Here is a 25623-nt window from a genome sequence, read left to right on the forward strand (position 1 = left end):
TTTTAACGCCTGGGTCAGGGCAGGTGTTAAGGGACCTGTGGGCTCAGAATGAGCCCAGAGGTGCCCTCCCCTGCCCCCAGGGACCCCCGCTGCCACCCTTGCCCACCCCAGGAGGACCCCCAAGGATGGAGGGACCCACCCCAGAGACATTCAGGTAAGTTCAGGTAAGTATATATATATATATATATATTTTTTTTTTTTGTGGCATAGGGGGGCCTGATTAGTGCCCCCCTACATGCCACAATGCCCAATGACCATGCCCAGGGGACATAAGTCCCCTGGGCATGGCCATTGGGCAAGGGGGCATGACTCCTGTCTTTACTAAGACAGGAGTCATGTTAATGGGGGATGGGCGTCGTAAAAAAATTGCGCAAATCGGGTTGAGGCGATTTTTTTGCCTTAACCTGACTTGCCACATTTTAAGACGCCCTAACGCCATTTTCCCCTACGCCGGCGCTGCCTGGTGTACGTGTTTTTTTTCCACGCACACCAGGCAGCGCCGGTCTGCTAACGCCATTCAATAAATACGGCGCCCGCATGGCGCTTCAGAATGGCGTTAGCCGGCGCTAATATTTTTGACGCTAAACTGCGTTAGTGCAGTTTAGCGTCAAAAAGTATAAATACGGGCCCAAGCGTCTCACTCCTCTCCGCGAGCAACTCAAGAGGCTCCTTCCCATAGAGAAGCAACCCACTCCTCTAGAGTACAAGCCCAAAAGCCTCCCTCCTCTAAATCAGAATCCCACAGTACTCAATCCTCTGAAAGTCAAATAGTGAAATAATAATCCTAGAAAGAACAACCCACTCCTCCATCAAACAAGCCCAGAAGGCTCCTGTCACTAACAGATCAGCCTAAGAGACTCGGGCCTGATTACAACTTTGGAGGAGGTGTTAATCCGTCCCGAAAGTGATGGTAAAGTGATGGATATACCATCAGCCGTATTACGAGTCCATTATATCCTATGGAACTCGTAATACGGCTGGTGGTATATCCGTCACATTTGGGACGGATTAACACCTCCTCCAAAGTTGTAATCAGGCCCTCGGTCCTCTAGAAGAACAGCCAAGAGGAGCTTTAGACGCAGGCTAGAGACATTATTGTCACAGAATGCACCATGCGTTTCAGGAAGAGTCGAGCTGGTTGTAATATGAAACATCAAGAAAAGGACAGAGACGAAGTAAAGGAGCTGCACATAAATACATTGTGTGAAGAGTGTGTTACATTCTGCTGCTTTGCAGTTCACGGGCACAGGTCCACCCCCCTCGGATCGATGTCTTGTGCTTTTAGCAAACTTAATACTGAATATTTAAATGTCTTTAATATGGCTTCAGCACAACAGATGGGGCACGATGCTGTCCACACCAGGCCAGTGATGGTGCAGCTGGGGATGAAACACAGAGATATCTTCAAATTCTCCAATATTGACACGAAGCTCCTTGGCCGGGGACATGTTAAAGTTGTGGTTACTGTGCTGCTAGGCAAGCTCTACGCAAAATGAACCGGTTACATGCATGATCTGTGTGCCTGGCTGTCCGTCCTTACTTTCAATCCTAAGGGATGGAAACAAAGAGAATGAATTAGACACGTGGGGCATCTGTACTCCGCAGGAGATCCTAAAGTTGTTACAAGTTGTTACACAAGGCTTTTGTTTCATGTTAACACGTCCACAGATTACTTATAAATATTTAAAGTTATTAACTCCTTCATGTTCCCGCCCACCAACCCCTCCCTGGTGTAGCGATAGGAAGCCTTTTGGCTAAAACTGCAGCGCTTTGAAACAGCCACAGCTGATTCTGTCCGTGCTCTGTAGGTGTTGAGAGCTGGCGAGTGAAGGAGAGGGTAATGTAGGGGTATCAAGGCATTGACCTTTGAAGGATGAGAGGCTCTGGAGTCCCTGTCACCATTGAAAACTGTGACCTACAGGTTTAAATAGATGTCAGTAATGAGTGCTGAACTCTCTAAGAAACCTTGGTAGCCTGGTAAGGAAGTTTCTCTTTTGAAATTCACACTTTATTATCAGATTTTGCTTGTAAATTACAGATAAATTTGTTTCACATGTGACTTCTGGTTTGTGAGGTGACCACCTGACATGGAGGCAAATTCTGGACTGGGGGTAAAAAATTCAGGATAAACAGTAAAAATGCAGGACACTAATTCAGGACAAAGGGTCAAAAATGTAGGACAAAATTTCAGGACAATGAGTCAAAATTCAGGACAAAGGGTCAGTTGTTATGGGCACATCCAAGAGAGGCCACATTCCACTGCTTTATCTGTGCATTTAGTTACGTTCTTTTGCATAGCACTATTTATGTGCTATGGACATTTTGTGATTGCCTCTAGGTCTGCAACATTCAGGTGACACTTGTTCAATAGTAAACTAAAGCCCTTGAGCACAGTGTCAGGGCCATCACCTCTACCCACATTCACCCAGCCTTTCTTGGAGAGAAAGCAACAGCAACATTTTGATTGTGTTTCTAAACATTTTAAAACCAGTGGCAAACAGTCTGAGAAACATTAAGGTAGGTGACATTCTGCTGGTGTAGACAAGTTGAATAAAAACATCTGGCTCACTTCAGCATCCAGTGCACTTTAAATCTAAAACACAATCAGTGAGGCAGAGCAGATGGGGTGGAAGACAGTCTCACACCCACTGTCAGGACTTGAGGCACCCACACCTTCTCTGTGGTCTCACAGCCCATGTGTGTGCGTCCGGGGCTCTATATTTATCTGAGAACTGGGATCCCTACCTACCAATCAAATAGAATTAAAGAGGAGGATGCACACCTTAAATGAAAAATCAAAGTTAAACTACTCAGTGGAAATGAATTATTTTATGTCATGAAACCTCTATTGGTTAATACAATCACAACACATGTGTGTGCTTGCAACCAGAGCCCACAGAACTGAATCCTCTTTGGTGCAGCAGGGAAAAGTACTTGTGTATGTTTAGTGCTATGGAGTCCCTGATAGCACTAATGCACATATAAATTAGGTTAAAGATAAAAAGTGCTTCTAAAGTAAGATTTTAATTGCAGATTATACCTAGTGGAAACATTTCTTACAAGTATCCATGAAATGCACGCACTCCACAGCTCAGCTTGGGACACCCTCACAGCACCTCTCAAAAAGAATATATCTGATCATCATCAAACTTCAAGTGATTCCATCAATTAATGCCCATATCGGCTCTCGAGCAGCCTCCACATTTTCAGATTTACCAGTTGCACACACATATGTCTGCCCCTCCCTCGGGATCACAGCACAGGAGACTCCCCCCCTCCAGCTGAGGAATATCAATGGTCAGAATTAACTGTTCTTCTTTTGCTGAAATCAGATGCCCTCTGTTAAACAATCCACCATGACATGGACATTAGGGCTAAATTACAGACAGTCCGTGAACATTACAGATGGGTGGTCACTCTAATGGTTAGCCTGCACTCAGGGGCCTCGGTAGGTGAACTCAGTGGAAAACTTGGACCAATTCAGATTAAATCACACAAAGAGGAAACAAGACTTCTTGGTGGACTTCTTGTGTGTGTAGAAAATGGAAGATAAACGTTCTCCTCGCATGACACTCATGCAAAATTAATTGAGTGAAAAATGTCAACACCGTAAATAAAAAAGATCAGCTCCCTCCAGACATATCCATTTAATAAGCTGACTTAATAAAGTCAGTATATTTTTATTTATGGATTTTAAGATTCATATATTTTCATAGTTTGACTTCGCTGAGGGTCAGCGGAGAGCTTGACAAGTAACAAAGTTCAGCACGAATTACAGAAACCACGGTCAGGTTCAGTGGGAGCCCAAACTTGAATAGCCTCAGTTCTTTAGACGCTTTCTGAAAGAAAGGGGCTTGAAGTTCTTCCAGAGGGGCTGGTACCACTATTCATGTGAATCCTACCAGTAGGAAGTTCCTAATTCTTGAAGGTTGGGAGGAGTAGGAGGCCTGGTCCAGAGGTTGGGGTCTCCTTTTGTGTGGGTTTTCTAGTTGAGGGCTGCAGATGTGCCTCTGGTGCTTCGTCCATCTCCCTGATATGAAGTTTATGTTTTTCAGATTACTGGGCAGGCTGAATGGAGAGTTGTGTGTGTCCAGCACTGCATTCTGAGGCTGTAGGTCTCATGTGAAGGCACCTGTATGTAGACACCAGCCTGGACTCCTAGATATCTTCCTCTCCCTCTACCAAAAGGACCCTTCAGAAGGACCTGCGATCACATACAGGTGATGCAGTTAGGGATGGAGCTAGGGATGCGGTTAGGGATGCAGCTAGGGATGCAGCTAGGGATGCGCTTAGGGATGCGGCTAGGGATGCGGCTAGGGATGCGGTTAGGGATGCGGCTAGGGATGTGGCTAGGGATGTGCTTAGGGATGCGGCTAGGGATGTGGCTAGGGATGTGGCTAGGGATGTGGCTAGGGATGTGCTTAGGGATGCGGCTAGGGATGTGGCTAGGGATGTGCTTAGGGATGCGGCTAGGGATGTGGCTAGGGATGTGGCTAGGGATGCGGCTACAGATGCGGCTAGGGATGCGGCTAGGGATGCGGTTAGGGATGCAGCTAGGGATGCGGTTAGGGATGCGGCTAGGGATGCGCTTAGGGATACGGCTAGGGATGTGGCTAGGGATGCGCTTAGGGATGCGGCTAGGGATGTGGCTAGGGATGCGGCTAGGGATGCGGCTACAGATGCGGCTAGGGATGCGGCTAGGGATGCGGCTAGGGATGCGGTTAGGGATGCAGTTAGGGATGCAGCTAGGGATGCAGTTAGGGATGTGGCTAGGGATGCGGCTACAGATGCGGCTACAGATGTGGCTAGGGATGCAGTTAGGGACGCGGCTAGGGATGCGGCTGCAGATGTGGCTAGGGATGCGGCTATGGACTGAACTGTAATTCAGCAGATTCAGAAACTGGTGTCAATACTTCTCCAGTGCAAGCCTGACAAGGAGGGGTGCAGTGAGTAGCTTCACAGGTCCGTGCAGGGAATTTCAGGCCTTTGTTGACAAGAAGAGGAGGGTTTTACAAGATCATTTACAAATCTAAAGAGGGGAGATATTCCTTTGTCAGGACACGTGGGGCAGCAGATGACATGGTCTATAACGATGATTAAGGTGGAAGCCTGAAGTCTACGCAGACGTTAGTCCACATACTGATAAATGAAGGCAGATGGTGTGTCCCCTGTCCCTCTTTCTCTTGTGTTCTTTGCTCTGGAGACTTGGGGTGTCTTGGCCCCCTGGATTATGGTATCATTGTCTCTCTAGCGAGGTACCCGAATGAACTGATTCATTCTGCTTTGTATGTAATGCCTCAGGTTTTGAAGATGATGCAGGTTTTGGGCTCCAGCCAGAGAGGTTTGCTGCAGTGGGCATGACATGTTTGCAGTTTGGTCCTTAAGAGGTGCGCAGGGCACAGGCAGAGACTTGAGCACAGCCAGTAGGGTGATGCTTTGTTTAGGTTAGATAGACTCAGCCTGGACCAGCCTTCTGAACTATTTACTTGCCAGGGACATTTTATAGGTTTCCTGCCTGGGACCACCAGGCCTCCCATGACTGTCTAGGGCCGGCAGAATTACTGATGGAAGCCCCACAGACCAGGGGTGGTTGGCTTTGCAGCCACCTGAAGCTCTGCTGTTGGACACAGGGCAGCCCCTGAACCACCAGTCCCATCATTCCCCACTTCTTGAAGAGGTTACGGATTAATGGAAGTGATCCCAACACTTCAGTGAGGCTCAGGCGGTGCAGCATTCCCGGGATGTTGTTTCATGGAAATGTGCATGAGAGAGGGTTCACACATGAACAGTAGACCCATCTTTTTGAGGAAAAATGTTTGTCATAAACAGAGACTATTCTGATGAACAACACCTCATATTTGGTTGGTTTGGAAAGATTAATGTTGCTGTATAAACAAATAAAAAAGAAAAGATTTATGTGTGTTGAAGTCCAGCTACTGAAACCCAAGTGGGCCCTTTCCTTACTGCACACAACTACTTCAAATGTGGGCTTCTGCTGAGAGAGATGAGGTTGTCAATGAGTTCTGTGTGTGGGAGGGATGTCTTATATGAGAAAGTAACAAAGACAGAGGAGAACTCAAGATGCCTATGTGTTAGAGGGTGTTCATGGGAAAAAGAGACTTTGGGGCAACTGCCACGTAAGGGGATGAAGGGTGATGCAAAACCTAGAATGGGATTTACCAAGCTACGGAAGGCCACTCTGCGTGGCCCTGCATGGCTTGGTGAATCTACAGTAATGTAAGGCAGCACAAGTATCTGCCTTGTGTTATTCTGCCCCAGAGAAGCATTCCAGGGATGGAGCGCAGGTTTTCCGACGTATCCACCAATCAATTTTGGCGCATTCCCAGATTTACCATAAGTGGCACAACGAGGAGAAATATCTTTGTTTTTCTTCATTTGTTCCTCTTTCTATGCGTGCTACATTCTGTGGAACCCATAGGAAGACCAAAGAGCCTCAGAGGATTGTTTTTGTACAGGAAGGTGCCGCTTCCTGCACCCCTGCTCCCTAGCGTGAGGGTGCCCGCATTGGCCCAGGCTGCAGACTGCGCGCCCGCACTGGGAAGGAGCAGGAATGCGTCATATCTTGATAGATAGGTGCATACCTGCCCTCTCCTGAGTTGTCTTGCTGCGTTGCGTGAGAATGTGATAAATATGCCCCTATGTTTGGTGGAAGCCCTTCAGAAGGTGCATCTTTACAGCTGCCTGAGAATCATTCATTGGAGGCAAGTTAATGACACCCACCGTACCTCTGGCAGAGGGGGATTCTCCTGGGGAGACGCTTCTTCAGCGGATCCACAGTTTCAACGTCATGAGGATGTTGAACGCAATGCTCTTCATGAAGATGATTTTCAGGCCCAGCACAGTGAGCGACAAGGTGTTTAGCTTCTCATCTGTAGGTGAGAGAGACAGAAAGGTGATAAGCAGATGGAGAACTCAGAGCAGTTTAAAAGGGAAGTGATAAACAGATGGAGAACTTTTAGAGTGGTTTGAAAATAAGAGATCGACCGCAGATTAAAGCCTTCTTTGGTCAGTTCATCTGACCTTCCACTGCCTTGGAGCATCCTCTGAGTCACATATCTTCTGTTACTTGTTACTAACCGTTAGTAACTGTTACTAACTAGCCAATATCCTAAAGTATTTATCTAGTGAGTAACATTCATAAAATCGTTCTGTAAATATAGCTCACTATTGACTTAGCTGTGACTTACTCTGGAGTTATCGTGAGTAAGGATGGATAACTCAGACCACAAAGTTGTTTTAATTAGGCTCTGGTTCTCTACCTAAACTGGTTTATGTACAGTCTTTACTTACTGCCTGGAGGTATTAAGAGATCAATGAAACATCAGCCTCTCAAAGCACATTAAACCAGTGGCCTCATTACGGTCCGTCGGGTGGAGTACTCCATCACACACATGACGGATATTCCGTCACCTGTGTTATGAGTTCCATAGGATATCATTTGATTGTAATTTGGCGGACGTGATATCCGTCACATTTTTGATGGAATAACCCCATCTGCCAAAATCATTTCAAGGCCCTTAGTCTGATGGACATGAGGTTTACGACAGTCAAATAAAGACTTTCATACCTGTTTCAAAACTTTCATCAACTGACATCACAGGGCATGAATTCTGAACATCATCTGAAAAAGAGAAAATACCTAGAATTAATGGTCCGTGTGACAAAATGTACTAGAAAAATAATAATTTAGGGCCTTATTACGACATTGACGTATGGGATAATCCGCCACAAACGTGACGGACATCCTGTATGCCCTTTTACAAGCTCCACAGAATATAATGGAACTTGTAATACGGCGGGCGGGATATCCGTCACATTGTGACTGAGTATCCCATCCGCCAAGGTCGTAATCAGGCTCTTAGTGTCCAGTTTGACTTTGAAGGGTGTGGTAGTCTGTCAAAATGTGGTTGATATACCATCCACCATTTTATAAACACCAGAGGCTATCATGGTCCCTATGGTGGACAGGACATCTGGCATGTTTGTGGTGTAGGATGCCATCTGCCAAACTCTAAATAAGTACCATTTTCACCATACACCCCACCCCCTGGACCTTTAGAAGAAAAAGCTACCCTTATTCCATAAAAGGAAAGAAGCCTGTTTCTCAATGATCCTTGCAATACTCTAGTGGCACTCACACAGTGCTGTGAAAAGAGCTGGACTATAATGTATTATTCACAGTTTTTCCCAATAAGCACACCTGCGACTTCTCTAGATGCAAAGTCAAAGCCTGGAACTCCCTCCCTCCTTCCCTTCACACCACCTCCTGTACATTGATTCACTCCATGGTTTGTTTTAACCTTCTCTTTTCCTATCTAAAAGCATTGCATCTGATTTAGTCAGTTGCCTTGTTCTATTTAAAGTCTGCTGATAATCCTTGTTTTTGTAAACCTGTATAAAAATTCTAAATAAAAAAATAAGTTACCAGAAATATAGGTGGTCCTCTAAAGCAGAGGTCTTGAAACTGGGGGGTCGGCCCCCAAGGGATGGGTCTATATTTGTCTTTGGGAGCAGGGGGTCGGGCACCAGGCTCTGATCCAGAGGAGCTTTTATCATAGTCCTGGGCAGGAGAGACCATGCTTAAAACTCTGCTGTGTTTTTAGTGAAAGAAAACAGGGGGTATTGAGCTAATCTGTAAAGAACCTTCAATAATGTATTTTTCCCTTGTGTCCTGGTTGGATGTAGGTATTGGGGGGGCAGAAGGAGGGAGGATGGAGGGCTCCAAATAGCCCTTATAGCGCCTACCACCATCTCTGATAAAGGCTCACACTGTGGATACGTTTACACACTGAGGGAGTCCAGGCTGCCCAAGAGCGTTGGAAAGTGTGTATTTGATTGGATTTTTAAAGTGATAATGGAGCATAACTATGAATTGGCAAATATTTTCAGAGCAGCCCCTTTCAGAACAATCATGAGAAACTATGTTTGTTTTGTTGGGGGGGGGGGGTGGTATTTTTAGTTACACAAAGGTGGGGCACAACATTAAAAGTTTGAAGACCATTGTTCTATTTTTTTTTAAAGCTGTGTCTCTTACAAAAGGATGGTGCAAAGTATTTTTTGAAACAATCTGTTATTTTCAGTGTATGAAGGTTTCCATGATGTGACCTAATCCCCCCCAAAAAGATAGAACATTTCCATGGTGTGACCTAATCCCCCCAAAAAAGATAGAACCGAACGTGAAGAATCTGCCACCCACTGCCCCTGCGGCTCCACTTCTGAGTAGCCGTGGTGCTGGCATAGGGAGTGGTTTAGGCACAAGAACCTGGTTCTTTTACAAAACAGGCCATGCCATAAGCCAGACGCACCAGAGTTTAGAGGTCTGAGTCTCTCTTTAGGTAGGTTGAACCAGGTCCTAAGAATATTGTCTTTCTGTAATTGGCAGTTTCCTATTGTGTACAGCAATCCGTGTACAGTACCAGTGTCATCCTGAGGATTTTGGGGGCCTCAGGCAAGAAATATTTTGAGTGTCCCATCGGGAGTAACTTTGAATTTGTTTACCTATTTTTTGCTAATTCTGGCTCTATCTTGCCTAACAATATTCAATTATACGTTAAGGTTAAGATAAAGAAATATGCAGAAGTGAACTAGAGAGAAAGTTCATTTCACAGGGGACCCGTTGGGAGGTGAGAGGCCCTGGGCATCTGCCCACTCTGTCCGTGCCTTGAAAAGGTTTCTGGTAACACAGAACTTTACAAGCCTTTGAGGGAACCCTCAGACATACCCCCTTTGTATTTAAAGGAACATTCTATCATATGAATGTGTCTAAAGCCTGTAAGAATAGTTCAGGGCACTATTATGCAAAGCCCTAAATTTTTGGTACTTCAACCAATATGGGATGATGAATCTCACTCTCGGCTTCTCTAACTGAAGACTGATCTAAATATCTGCAGATATCCCTCATCTTTCATCCTTGTTATTCAATCATTTGGTCCACTCACACCCACTCCTGGAGTGAACATTTATTGTTACCCCACTTGCCTTTGCCTTCGTACGTATAGTTTTTCGTATCCTTGTATGTTGCAGTACATTGGACCGGTTGGTCAGTTGGCTCGCTGCTCCATTCCACCACCCCATAGCTCCACCTCTTCCCACTTTGCACCAGTGTTGGTGGCCGTTGTCCTTCCTTGTTGTCGATGAAAACCTTCACTTGGTCATTGGGGGAGAAGTCTGTGATGAGGCAGGCGGACCCTGCTTGGTCCTCGCTGACGGATGCTGGTTTTAGGAGGTAGACTGAAGGTGGCGAGTCTGGTAATACTGTAATGTGGAAGATTGAGAAGAAAGTGTTAGAGCTCAACCAAATGCAATGTCTATTTAGATTTATGTGCAAAACATAATTCATTTCCTTTGAATTGAAGTTAAATAATAACCTTTTACAAAATCCACGCCCTCCATACTAAACATCTCAGGTGCTGTCTGCCCATCACTTGACGTACCAGGGCCTAGTCATTCAGCCACTTGGAATATGTAACTCGGCGCCACTTTACATACTCTGAACATACTCTAACACGCAAGTCACGACACTCTAGTCGGAGATCTCCACCTCCCCCTCTCTTATCTTTTACTCTATAGCGGTCTCTTCCCCGGTGGAGGACACCGCTGCACACGCAGGTACACCCTGTAGTAGTAATAGCGGAAGCGACAAGGGAGTGCTTCGCATGTGGGGAATAGTCACTCCTAAAGGGTGGGTATATGAAAATTGAAGGAGGCATTAAAGGAGGCGTATGCTAATACAAAGCACACAAACACATGAGTAAGAAAGATGAAAACATATTTAAATATGCTACAGTAGTACTGCCTGCAAAATATGCTTAAATATACCCCACCCAGCCTTGGCTTGAATCAAACACAACCTATGGCCAACCACTGGTACTGGAAGACACTCCCATAGAAGTCACTGGAGGCAGCCAATAGCTTTAAAACATGCTGAAGTACATAAACTAAATACAATTAACCAACGTTTTAAATAAAGTATTAGCTATTTTTTTTACTTTATTATCATTTTTTCAATAAAACATTTTAATGTTATTTATGTAATAAGCTAAAGCCCATTTCAATCAAATAGATTGCAAATTGTAACTTATAATTTGATAATAATTTAATTCACAAAAAAAAAAAAACTTGCATCCAAGATTTTGACACACTCAACACAAACGATACTATAAACGAAGAAGAAATTACTATTTAATTTAATTTAATTTAATTTAATATATTTTAATTAAAAATAAATAAACATATACAAGGTGTAAATAAGTAAAAATGTGACATTGTAGCTCTGGTATGCTGTTGTAATCCGAAGAGAATAGGAGTTAGATGAATATATGTTTTATTTTTTAAATAAACAAATAATCATTTCTTTAAATTTAAAATCAGTGTTCTTAAACTTCCCTAATATTTGCAATAGAGAGATCTCTGTATCAGTGGCAGAGATCTCTCCAAAAAGCCAGAAAGTTTCAAATAGTAACTTTTTGTTGCTAAATTCAGTCATAGTACAAAACCTGCATCCAACACAACACATCATTCAACACAAATGATTTCTAAAGGAAGGTAAATATAACATTTTATTAAATGTAATTTCCTTAAAATTAAATTAACATAAAAGGTTCAATTCAGTTAAAATGTTGGGCTTTGTGCAGTTGTGCTATGGTGGTCCTAGGTGAATCGATGTTAGAGAAAGGTGTTTTACATTTTTTAAATATCAAATAAACAATAATTTTCATAAAATTTAAAATTAATTCTCTGACAATTCCCTATTGCTTTAGGAAGATCTCTCTCTCAGTGGCAAAGATCTCTCCTAACAGCTGGAAAGTTACTAATAGTTACTTTTTGGCCATACATTTAAGTTAGCGGAATGCATAAGTATGTGACAAAGAACTTCACATGGAAATGGTAATTCCATGCATTAGGATATAAACATGTAATTGTGGCATAAGTTCAGATCTACACATGCAAACATACCTTTGTGAGTGCCTCATTGTCTTCTAATCAATTAACCCACAGAGTACTAGCCATGAAAGCCAGTGTCTTCCTTCTCAGCACACCCACTGGTGTAATGACTCGAGTAAGTCACATTCTCATATTCTCTTATAATGTACTGACACTTCAGGGCCCTGGTGAGGTGTCAACGCTCACTAGCAGATGTACTTCACGCTGCCCTCTGGGAGTGCTTGGCTGTGAGTGCATCTTACATCCTTTGGACCTACGGAGAAGTCTTTCAGCATCTTGCATGAGTGACCCCTATGGAGCTCTTATGGCGTCCTGGGTCTGGTGCTGACCACATAAAGGGAGGCAGAGGTGCGCGAGAAAGCGCTTATGCTTTTTATATCTCCCTATTCATTGTGACTCTCATTCGGATTGCATGACGGTGGCTGACCATAGTGGTCTCCACGGATCCACCCGTTGGTGCGAGTGAATTATCTGTACTGGATACTGGTGGACAATCTATTGAATCCACACGGGGAGGAGGGCTCCCACCTACAGGGATCAGAATGAGGAGTAGAAAGAATGTGTTCACTCAACAGAGAAATTTACAGATTGAAAAGAGTGGGGCTGAAGGAAGAGCAAGTGAAGGATTGCTATAAGGACACTAAAATCAACCCCCTCGACACACGCACTTCCCCGTGTCTTTCCCCAATGTTTCTACAATGTTTTTGGAGTCGAGTTAGAATGGTAAAGTTGACCCTGCAAATATATGCACTTTCTCTAATTTTCCTAGAACTGGAACTGAAATGACTCATTCCACCCACTTTTGTGCAATTTTACTAAAGTGCATTTTCAAAATTGTTAGTAAGGCTGGCTAAGTCTTTACAAAATTCAAGAACTTTTGCTGGTATCTAGCGACACTTTCTCTACCTAAGTGAACATGTCTTGTTAAACATACTTGCCAGATACCAGCATGAGAGTGGCTTAAGTAAGAAATGTCTCCCAACACAACATTTTCTAATTGAACCACTAGTATCTGTCAACACATTTTTGATTTCAAGATGTGCATGTGGATAAAAAAGAAACATAATTTTGTGTAATATAAAATGAATTAATTTTTTTCAGTTTCACTGGTGTAGTTGCAATTTCTTCCTCTTCTAATTAGAACTTGAGTTAGAATAGTAAATCTACCGCCCCCCAAAATGTAGTCTGTTTTCCCTCTGCAGTAGGACTGAAATTACAATAGGAAATGATCCCCTAATCTAAATATGTACAGTTCCTCAATGTTTGTGAGACTGGAGTAAGAATAGTAAATATGCTCTTCCCCCCACACATAAGTGTACTTTCCCTCGTGTTGCTGGGATGGAAGTTTGATTGGTAGATTTAACTAATTCCTCCAGATAGGTCCACTTGCCTCAGTTTATACTCAGCTCAAGTTCCAATAGTAAATCTCACCTCTAAACTATATATGAACTTTCTCCAATGTGTGTGGGGCTGGAGTTAGAATGGTAATTTTGATCCCTCTACATATACGTACTTCCCCAATTTTAATGTACAACAAATGCCATAGATGTATGGAACAGTACTACATGGAATTCTTCTGCAGTGTTCCTGACATCCGAGCAGTCACCTTCTAAGTAGTCATTACTGGGGAGAGCTCAAGGCGGTGACTCACTGCAAAGTACATACAAGGAACACGGCATGAAAAGATGTAAGAAGCCCTCACACGTGCTCACCACAAGGGAACTAACACACAGTATGAAAAGAGGTAAGAAGCCCTCAGACACGTACTCACTGCAAAGCACATACAAGGCACATGGCATTGAAACATGTAAAAACCCTCAGACATGTGCTCGCCACAATGGAAATAAGACACATGGAATGAAAAGATGTAAGAAGCCGTCAGACATGTACTCACTGCAAAGTACATACAAGGAACATGGCATGAAAAGATGTGAGAAGCCGTGAGACATGTACTCACCTCAAGGGAACTAAGACACGACATGAAAAGATGTAATTACCCTGGTCTCAAACAAGTACTCACCACAAGGGAACTAACACACAGCATGAAAAGATGTAAGAAGTCCTCAGACATGTACTCACCACAAGGGAACTAAGGCACAACATGAAAAGATGTAATTACCCTGGTCTCAGACAAGTACTCACCACAAGGGAACTAACACACAGCATGAAAAGATGTAAGAAGCCGTCAGACATGTACTCACTGCAAAGTACATACAAGGAACATGGCATGAAAAGATGTGAGAAGCCGTGAGACATGTACTCACCACAAGAGAACTAACACACAACATGAAAAGATGTAAGTACCCTGGTCTCAGACATGTACTCACCACAAGGGAACTAACACACAGCATGAAAAGATGTAAGAAGCCCTGAGACATGTACTCACTGCAAAGCACATACAAGGCACATGGCATGAAAACATGTAAAAACCCTCAGACATGTGCTCGCCACAAGGGAAATAAGACACATGGAGTGAAAAGATGTAAGAAGCCGTCAGACATGTACTCACCACAAGGGAACTAACGCTCAGCATGAAAAGATGTAAGAACCCCTCAGACATATACTCACCGCAAAGTACATACAAGGCACACGGCATGAAAAGATATATGAAGTCCTCAGACATGTACTCACCACAAGGGAACTAACACACGGCATGAAAAGCATGAAAAGTTGTAAAACACCCTCAGACATGTACTCACACAAGCGAACTGAGATACACAAGACGTAAGTAAGCAGCTTCGCCCCTTTTTGTCCCAGTGGCCCCAGTAGTGGAAACCAAATCTCCTTTTTCAGAGAAACAAAGTACAGGCAAAAAAAGAAATAGTGCAGACATGTTTGAGTAGACACAATATCTCAGGGACAGGATGATGTGTTCACTTCTGGTACTCTTGGTTTTGGGAAACTCTGCAGGCGAGACACCTGCCCACCCTGAGTGAGACAGAAGGTTTCTGTTGTTGGAGCCAAGCACCCAGTATAAGAAAGATTCTCTCCCTGAGAAGCAGCTCATGGGTGGATATGACTGGCTAGTCAAAGGGATGGGTGGTTTCACTTTTAATCAGCCAGCAAGTGAGCAAGGAAGAGCCCTAGGGTCATATTTACTAAACTTTCATGCAATGCGGGACCACAAGGGTAGTTGCTGCGTTCCATGAAAGGAAGAGAGCTGGACTGCACTATGTTCACACAGGTATGGCCCAGTTCTGCACTCTCCCGGCCCTGACGCAATTGTAGCTCCTAGCATCATTGCAGGCACTCCTGTGTCTGTAGTCTTGATGGTTCTTGTGCAGGAAGGGATACCTTATTGTACGGAAACTATCATTTGGGCCTATTTCCTTTTGGCATACGTGCAGCAGGAGGAAAAGACAAGCAGAAATAAAGATCTTCCTCCTCGTGCTGTGGCGTGGGTAGGTGCACCATTATTCCACAAACTCATATTTACTGATTACTGAAATACATGAGTGGATCGAGTGCCCATGCTTCACCCTCTGCCCGTGCTGCACTTCCCAGATGCAAGATGCATTGCTTGTTCTTAATAAAGCCACTCAATGCTCTGCAAATCAGGCTTTGCGTGGCTTTGTAAGTCTCAAAATAGATTTTGCGTGGGGGCTGTGCCAAATAAGTGACAGTAAATTTGGCCCCTAATATGCTGCTTGCCACCAAACGAGCATCCGGCTGACCGGAAGCTACTTTCAGAAAGTGAAGCCAGCCTGTGGGTTTCAGGATATCATACCCTGGCAGTGAATGTGCATTCTCCAACTTCAGGACATCTGAGAATTTAGGTGACCAAATGCCACAAATAGTATGTGTTTCTCTTCTCAAGCAGCCAAACTAAGGAAATAGTTACCTGCAAACATAAGATCCAAGGATAAGTATCTCATCCTCAGAAGGCTACTCTAGAGTTGGCTCTTTCCTACATTACCACCCTACTCAGACGCTAATGTACAACATATCCCTGTATATGTAAACATTTACAATTTGATTACACGTATTTATTTAGATGTGTGTATTTCTTTGTATAAATATATAAACTACCTATGGTTAAACATATGTAGATATTCTTTAGATCTGCTTAACAAATGTAGACATTTATATATTACTCATTATATATATATATATATAGTTTTATGCTTAACGTGTAGACGTATATGCCACTGCATAGTTTCCATGTAAATTATTTTATTGGATGCTTATGGTTCCTTGTTTTATTTCAACTGTCACAATATCTAAATATGGTCAAACCCTTATATCTACAAGTGTTTCACTATTGAAATATTGAGGAACATAAAAAAATAAAATAAACCCAAAATAATTATTTATAAAAGTGCACAAATAAATTATCTTCCTGTACAGCAACACTTGAAAGCCTGAGCTTGTTGATATGTTATTTTCCTTCGACGTACACCCTATCTATGTACTTATGTATTTATATGTGTATTACTTTACTCCTACTGTAGGAGAAAAATAATACTTTGACACTCTTCAATGCACTATGGCCCTCATTTCAACCCTGGCGGTATTCCCTGCCTTATTTCGGCACAGTCCTATTGCTGGGACTTGCTGTTTACCGCAATGGCAGTCCCGGCGGTCACAATCCGCCAGGGCAGCTCTGCCCTGGGGATTTCGACTCCCCTCACAGCCAGCCTGTCCGTGGCGCTACACACCTCCATGTAAAGTCTGGCGGTAAGGGTCCCCTGGGGGCCCCTGCACTGCCCACAGCCCCGTCACGGTTTTCACTGTCTGCCTGGCATACAGTGAAAAGTGCAACGGGTGCTGTTGCACCCGCTGCACCGCTACATTGCCACCAGCTCCCTTAGGAGCCGGCTGCAATGTTACGGCCGAAATCCCTGCTGGGCCGGCGGGGATGTTGAGATGCGGGCGGTGGGTTTCCGGCCACATAGGCAGCCGACTGGCGGTTCAACCTTGGAGGTTGGCCTCGGCCTCCACTCTCTGACTTATCCCAAACCTCCTTCTACTACGAAAACTTCATCAGTATCAAAATGAGCAGACAGTACCTTTTTTATGTACGGAAATCACCTCATGGACAGTGCAGATGTCTCATTACTTTAGAAAGACCTCGGCTGCTCAATGGAGAAACTAAAGTGCAATCTAAATGAATCTGGATTAAGATGCTTGCTGGCATAACTCAGATATGCCTGGCGGCTCTATAAATGTGCTCATTAAAAGTAATGTGTTTAAAGCTTGTTTTCAGTGTGACGTGTGTAATTCACTATTCTACTCTGAGTGAAAGTTTAAAATGGTTAGCAACAGGTGTGTAGTTGTGTGATCGTACCCGTGTTAACTCCTTCTGTTTTTAGTATGTAGCCCCATCTTTATACTTTTTCACCACATCACAACCAAGACCGCCGTCATCCCGTCAGGATCAGAGATTCTGGCAGAGACGGTGGTCCCCTGGCAGTCAGACCGTCAAGGTCATAATATGGCGGTCAGAGAACCACAGCTGCGGTGGTCTGACCGCCGCCGCGAGTCTGCCAGCCTTGAGGCCACCAGACTTGTAATCAGGCCTTAAGTCTGAGCAAAGCTGCCCTAAGAGAACAACAACACAAAATGCATCCAGAATTTATCAAGAGAGGCTTAAGGACTTGTAGAGAGGTGGCAGTCACAAGCCTCAATCCTGTTAACCTTACATTAAGGTTAACCTTAACCTTGCATTAAATTATGCATTGGCAACATTTCTTAGGAGTGTGGAAAATAAACTCACGGCGAATGAAACAAGGAATAAACACCAAGGCACAAATGGTGACATTGCAAACTCTAATACCAGACCAGTTTGAGATTTTTTAGTATATTATTGGTAAATTAGCTTTTTTTATGCTGAATTTTTGGAACATGCTGATTTTAAGTCAATGCAATTCGATATTTTTTTAATGGTGATTAAATTATAGTGCAATGAAACTTGAAACTAACATCACAACACATCATAACAGATAGCATAGCATTACATAACATCACATGACATGACATGACATCACATAAAATAACATCACATTAGATAACACAACATCACATCAAAACATATTGCACGACAAAACATAACATAACATAGCATGACATGAAATACCATAACATAACACACATAAAATAACATACCATACCATAACATAACATAGCATATCATACTATACCATAACATAGCATAAGATAACATAACAAAACATAACATAACAAAGCATAACATAACATAAAATAACATACCATACCATACCATAGGATAACATAAAATAACATAACATAACAAAACAAAACATAACATAACAAAGCATAACATAACATAACATAGCATAACATAACATAACATAAAATAACATGCCATAACATAACAAAGCATAACATAACATACATAACATAGCATAACATAACAAAACATAACATAACATAACATAACATAAAATAAAATAACATAACATAACATAAGATATAGAATAACATAAAATAACATAACATAACATAACATAGAATAACATACCATAACATAACATAACATAACATAGCATAACATAACAAAACATAACATAACATAACAAAACATAACATAACATAAAATAATATAACATAAGATTACATAAAATAACATAACATAAAATAACATAACATAAAATAACATAACATAACATAACATACAACAACTTACCATAACATAAGATACATAAAATAACATAACATGACATAACATACCATAACATAGCATAACATAACATACATACCACAGCATAACATAACATAACAAAAGATAACATGACATAACATAACATAGCATCACATAACATACATAACATAACATAACATAACATACCACAACATCACATGCAACGTACTCCAAATACCAAATCATAATTTAAAGGCTCCCAAGACATTTCATTTCTGTGATTATTTAATAGATACAATATTCATTCTTCCACACAGAATGCACCACATTCAGACTAGGTTCTGAGGCCTACATTTACAAGCATTTGCATCTCAGTTGTGCTGAGCAAGTAGACACAGAGCAACACAGAGGTTTATTTGGAATGTACAAAGGAGTGCAATGCCTCCTGTGTGTGTCCTCGTGTGGCTTTGTAAATGTGACACACCACAGCTGCTTGCACTTCGTTACAATACATTTCAAGCTGGGATGCCTTCCGTGGGTGGAGTGTGGGCAGTCTCATCCATTCAACCATGGACTCTGGCTCAATTCCAGATTTACTCAAGGTAGTAAATCCAGGAATGCGTCAAAATGCTACGCCTTCCCAGGTGAGGCGTAACGAGGAGAAATACCTTTATTTGTCCTTGTTATTTCCTCTTTCCACTTGTGCTGCATTCTGCTGCAGGTTTATCAAGAGGAAAGTGCCTCTGAGGATTGTTTTTGTGCAGGAAGGTGTCCCATAATGCAGGCACCCTTGCTCTACATTGGCGCTTGACAGGCACAAGTGCACCAGCCCAGAGGGAAAGCAGGAATGCACAATATTTTTGTATATATGGAGTATTTACGCCCTCTCCCTTTCATACAACTCAGAGCAGCAACTTTGCCTGCTGCCTTGCATTGCGTGAAAGATTAGTAAATGTGCCCCTATCAGTAGTCTACCTTTAGTGTATTTGTAAACAAATGGTGGACTTACTTGGACCTACTCTCAGATCCGTTCCTCTTCCAAACATGAGTCGATATTGAGCAGTTTCCACACAGTGATCTGTGTTGAAACAAGAAGAGCCTTGCCTGACCTCAGCACATCCCTTGTGACTTGGGATCCTGTCATGGGACAACTCCTCCCTCTCACAGGTCAGACACTTGTACAGTCATAGCTTTTCAAAAACGGTAAGGCAGCACTAACTTGGAGACATTGCGAGTTAAGTGTATGTGCTTTGCAAACAGCTTCACTCTGTCCCCACGCACCTTCGAATGATAAAGTCCTGCGAGCACCTGCACGATCAGTCAAGGGCTCGTTTCACTGGACTCTTCAAACCACACCTCCCTCTTCGACACACCATGTTCCTACACTTTCCGAGTCTGGTCCCACCTGCTCCACCGCGGAGTGCTGCGTTGGCTCCAGGGGTCTGTGTTTGTCGTCAAGGTCACATGTTTGAATTCCAATGCATCTGCTCAGACTGCAGCACAAAGAGGAAACAACAAGGAGAAACAACCCTAGAGAGATGGAGAGGTAGTGACAGTAAGGAGAGTGGAAGCAGAGAGCGTGGAAGTAGGGAAATTGAGGGTAGGAAGCGTAGGGGTGGGGAGAGTGGAAGCAGGAAGCATGGAGATGGGAGAATGGATGCTGGGAAAGTGGAAGTGTGGGAATGTATGTGGGGAGAGTGGAGGTGGGAGAATGGAAGCGGGGAGTGGAGGTGGGAAACATTAGGGTAGGGTGAGTGGGGAGGGAGATTGGAAGCGGGGAGCATGGCGATAGGAAAATGTGTGCAGGGAGCATAGAGGTGGGGTGAGTGGAGGTGGGGAGAGTGAGGGAGGAAGAGTGGCGGTAGAGCGAGTGGAGATGGGATAATGGATGTGGGGATAGTGGGGGTGAGGAAGTGGGGGTTGGAGATTCGGGAGGGAGAGTGGAGATAGGGAGAGTGGAGATGTGAGAATGAATGCGGGGAGAGTGGGGGTGGGAGAATGGATGCAGTGAGAGTAGAGGTGGGAGAATGGATGCGAGGAGAGTGGAGGTAGGACTTTGGAGCTGTGGAAACTGGAGGTGGGGAGAATAGGGGTGGGGAGAGTAGAAGCAGGGAGCGTGGAGATAGGAGAATGTATGCAGGGAGAGTGGAGGTGGGGAAACTGGACGTGGGGAGAGTGGGGGTGGGAGAATGGAGGTTGGGAGGGTGGAGGTGGGAAGAGTTGAGGTGGGGAGAGTAGAGGAGGGAGAATGGATGCAGGGAGAGTGGAGATAGGAGAGTGGATCTAGGGCGAGTGAAGGTGGGAGAATGGAGGTGGGAGAATGGAGGTGGGGAGTGTGAAAGTGGGGAGAGTGGAGATGGGAGAATGGATGCAGGGAGAGTGGAGGTGGGAGAATGGATGTAGGAGTAGTAGAGGTGAAAGAATGGAGGTGGGGCGAGTCAAGGTGGGGAGACTGGGGGTGGGGAGAGTGGCAGCAGGGAGCATTGAGAAAGGAGAATGGATGCAAGGAGACTAGAGGTAGGGAGAGTGGAGGTGGAGAGAGTGGAGGTGGGAGTATTGATGCAGGGTGAATGGAGGTGGGAGAATGGATGTGGGGAGAGTGGAGGTTTGGAGAAGGGTAGCAGGGAGAGTAGAGGAAGAGATACATATTTGGATTATTACAGTCAGTTCTTGAACAGCTGCTGGACTTGTCTTTCCAGACTTTACTCATCAGACCTGATTGACATTCCATTTATTGCGCTTTTGAAGACTTTACAAGCGCCATCGCTCTCCTGTCACTTTAGACATCTGAAATCTGAAAGATTCATGTAAACTAGTCTCAAGGAAGATTAAACTTTTCCTGAACCAGATAGCACCAGATCAGGACCAGGATGTCTTCAGATGTTTATGAGATTATCCTGCAGTGTGAATCACCTAGAAGCTTACTTGGGATTACGATGAGTTGAGTTCCAGTCCCAAAGATCTGCTTTCCCCAGCTGGATCCAGTGTTCGCACTACAGTTCACGGTCTTACAGAAACCTGCATCCAGAGGTGTCACACAGGCCCCTGCTGCACCCTGTGGTGTGGGGGGTAAACCTTCTAGTGACCTTTAACACTTCAAGGAGGCACACTAACCCTTCAAGGGGCCCTTAACCCTTCAAGGAAGTACCCTAGCCCGCTGAAGGGCTCTTAATTCTTCAAGGAGGTACCCTAGCACTCTGAGGGGCCCTTAACTCTTCATGGAGGCTCCTTAAACTTTCAAGGAGGCCCTTACCTCTCAAAGGGGCCCTTAACCTTTCAAAGAGATACCCTAATAATCTGAGGGGCCCTCAACCCTTTAAGGAGGCACCTTAGCCCTTCAAAAAGGACCACTAGCCCTTCATGGGGCCCTTAACCCTTCAAGGAAGTACCCTAGCCCTCCGAAGGGCTCTTAATCCTTCAAGGAGGTACCCTAGCACTCTGAGGGGCCCTTAACTCTTCAAGGAGGCTCCCTAAACTTTCAAGGAGGCCATAACCTCTCAAAGGGGCCCTTAACCTTTCAAAGAGATACCCTAATAATCTGAGGGGCCCTCAACCCTTTAAGGAGGCACCTTAGCCCTTCAAAAAGGACCACTAGCCCTTCATGGGGCCCTTAACCCTTCAAGGAAGTACCCTAACCCACCAAGGGGCACTTAACCCTTCAAGGATGCCCCCAACTTTTCAAATTATTTGATGTTACATCACTGCCTGTAGCCACCACATGCCCTCCTAAGCCCCCACCCACCAACTACAGGACCACTCACAGCTGGTTGTTGACATCAGTGGCATCTTATTAGCATTAGGTTAAACATTTATGTTAATCAACTGTGTGTAAACAGAACATCTTCCTGGGCTGAGTATTTGTGCACAAAGGAAATCAAGAAAACCCTTCTTAGACTTCAAAACATACCGACCACTGAAACCCTAAAGAAGCTTCATACTAAAAGCAACAGAACACACAACTGTAATACACAGGAACCCACAGAAAATGAGTATATAGATCTCCACTGACCTAAACTCTACCTGGCCTTTAGCAATGTTGTTGTAAAGGCCAAAGCTCCTCACACAACACAAGTGTCTGTACGAGCACCCCAAAGTTCTGTGGGATTCCTGCCTGTCGAGCTGTGGAGCAGCAAGGGTGCCACTGGCCTTATGCACATATGGAAAATGCCCTCCTACACCATGCTGAGCAGTAAAAACCTTCATCATTAGGGTGCAGTGGGGCCATTGTCTCTGCAGCCAGCTTGGAGCCAGGGCAGTAGAGTCCAAAAATTCCATACACTTCAAAGATCCTTTCTAGAAACAGTATGTTTAATATGGTGCACACATGGTGGCATTAGGGGGCGCTAAATGTGGGCCGAAGTCCGAACTTAAAAGTCTTCACCGTGGCTTTGACCCAAGGCTATCTGATGATGATGCTCCCTCCACGGACACTCCAGCAGCCTTGCCCCACTGAACTTTACATCTGCAGAATATTTTTCTCAGAAATTATTTAGTCCAAAGGTAAGCATTGACCGGGCCCAATCCACTTATTGTATGCAAACTGTATTCCATTGCAGTCAGCTATATTTTTCGAGTTTGACCCTGTGTCTGTGGTTGGCGCATTGATCTTTTAGGCACTAGTTTTTACTTAAATGTTAAAAATTCTTAACTCTAGTTCTACGGATTGGATTTTTGACATTTTGGTGTCAAAAGGTAAATTAGAATTGACTCTATTTTTCTAATTTGGTTTTTGATTTTTCTTGTGTTGTGTTTTTGCTTTATTGCTGTTTGCATGATGCATAAATACTTTACACATTGCCTCTAAGTTAATCCTGACTGTTTTTTGTGCCAGGCTACCCAGGGTTAAGCACAGGCTAATTCACTGACTTTTTGTGGTTCACTTTGCACAGGATTGTATCTGTCTCTTGACAAGGACTCACAACCCAGTGAACCAACAACCCAGTTCCTCATAGCTGCCATGAGCCAATGCAAGCTCCCTTGTGCCATAGTGTAAGGGTGTCTGCATTGTGGGAAGCAGCGGTTTCCTGCTGGAAGAGTTCCCTTATAGAACAACATCTGTGCTTTAAGGCATATCCCATCTTGTGTGTCGCTGTACAATGCAGCACTCATGCAATGTGGGAATAACAAGGAAAAATGAAATAATTTATACTCATCACGCCTACCTCAAGGAGCCGAGGGATTTTATTGCTAATTCCTGTCAACATTTCTTTGTAGGTAGGAACCCCCATGCACTTTCCACAGAACGCCCTTTTGAAGCAAAGTAACACAATGCAGTACACAGGTACCATCTAATACACATCCTGACTCGCATTGAGTTGTATATCCCACCACAGCACGTTTCTTTAGGTTATTCACAAAACAGAAACAAACTCATCACAAAGTGATTGTAAATCTGGACCTAGTTGATGGTCACACAGATATAGAACCACAAACTCACTTTCAAGGTGTGTAAAGGTACTTACTTGGCCTGACAGTGATCGTGGTGCTTGATCCGAAGAAGACACGCAAGCCATTAGTGCCACAGTACTGCGTCCTGCAACAAAAACCTGGGCCTGTTTGCATCCTTCTTAAGGTCTGTGCAGTGTAACATTGGCCTCTCAGCAAATGGACACCACTCTCCTACACTGCGTCCTTTATCTCTGTGACATGTAACACTGGCCTCTCACTGTTAGGACAGTAACTCTGCCCAGGGCTACACCCTTCAATTCTCTGCAGTGTAGCACTTGCCTATCAGCCATGGGACACCACTGTGCTACACAACACCCTTCATCTCTGTGACATGTAACATTGGCCTCTCACTGTTAGGACAGTGCCACTGTCCAGTGCTACACCCTTGAAAGCTGTGCAGTATAATGCTGACCCCTCACTGTTAGGGCAGTGGCATTAACCAGGTATACACCCTTCACTTCTGTGCTGTGCAATGGTGGCCTCTCACTTACAGGACACTGTCCAGAGCTGCCTGATTGCCTGTGTTCAGTGCATTGCTGGCCTCACACTGTGCAGTGCTGCACCCTTATGCTCTGTGCAGAGTGCTGCTGGCCTCTCCTTTGTGGGCAGTGCCACTGACGACTGCTCCAAAGTGTGTTGTGAAGATGCAGAGGGAGGATGGGGAGCCCGGATGCACGTGCCCCAACACCGAGAGGATTGGCAGGAGTCCTTGTAAGTCAGGCTAATGAGGGGTTTCACAAGTGCTGGAGCACCAAGTCCAAAGTGACTTTCAAGGTCATGTTCTCTGAATCTATTGCTCACCTACTAGCTGCAGCCCAGGGACCTGCCCTGAGATACCTCCAGTGACCTGCCCTGAGATCCTTCTAGTGACCTGCCTTGAGATCCCTCCAGTGACCTGCCCTAAGATCCCTCCAGTGAACTGCCCTGAGATTACCCCAATGAACTTCCCTGAGATGTCTCCAGTGACCTGCCCTAAGATGCCTCCAGTAACACACCCTGAGATCCATCCAGTTACCCACCCTGAGATCCCTCCAGTGAACCTTCCAGAGATGTCATCAGTGACCTGCCCTGAGAGCCATCCAGTGACCTTCCCTGAGATGCCCACAATCAATGACCTGCCCTGGAATCCCTCCAGTAACCTGCAATGGGATGCCTCCAGTGACCTCCCCTGAGATTCCTCCAATAGCCTGCCCTGAGATCCCTCCAACAACCTGCCTTGTGATCCCTCCAGTGACCTGCCTTGAGTTCCCTCCAGTTAACAGCCCTGAGATGCCTTCAGTGACATGGCCTGAGATCTCTCCAGTGGCTTGTTTTGAGATCCCTCCAGTGAACTGCCCTGAAATTACCCCAATGAACTTCCCTGAGATGCCACCAGTGACCTGTCCTGAGATCCCTCCAGTGACCTGCCCTGAGATCCCTTCAGTGACCTGCCTTGAGATCCCTCCAGTGACCTGCTCTGAGATCACTGTAGTTCAGGACCCTGAGATCCCTCCTGTGATCTGCCCTATGATGCTTCCAGTGACCTGTCCTGAGATCCATTCAGTGAATCGCCCTAAGATGTCTCTGGTGACCTGCCCTGAGATCCCTCCAGTGACCTGTCCTAAGAAAAA

The 25623-nt window shown here is 44.4% G+C and overlaps 1 gene segment (V, D, J or C); it reads right to left on the reverse strand.

Moving 5' to 3' along the window:
* Positions 1-278: 278 nt before the first annotated feature.
* Positions 279-25623, reverse strand: part of LOC138287218 (T-cell receptor alpha chain constant-like) — a 68359-nt gene continuing 43014 nt past the window's right edge. Inside the window, 4 exon segments of the C gene segment in view lie at positions 279-1548; positions 6747-6890; positions 7589-7642; positions 10000-10275. Coding sequence covers positions 6784-6890; positions 7589-7642; positions 10000-10275 — 437 coding nt within the window.

The sequence above is a fragment of the Pleurodeles waltl genome, chromosome 4_1 (genome assembly GCF_031143425.1).
Source record: "Pleurodeles waltl isolate 20211129_DDA chromosome 4_1, aPleWal1.hap1.20221129, whole genome shotgun sequence".
NCBI classification, from domain to species: domain Eukaryota; kingdom Metazoa; phylum Chordata; class Amphibia; order Caudata; family Salamandridae; genus Pleurodeles; species Pleurodeles waltl.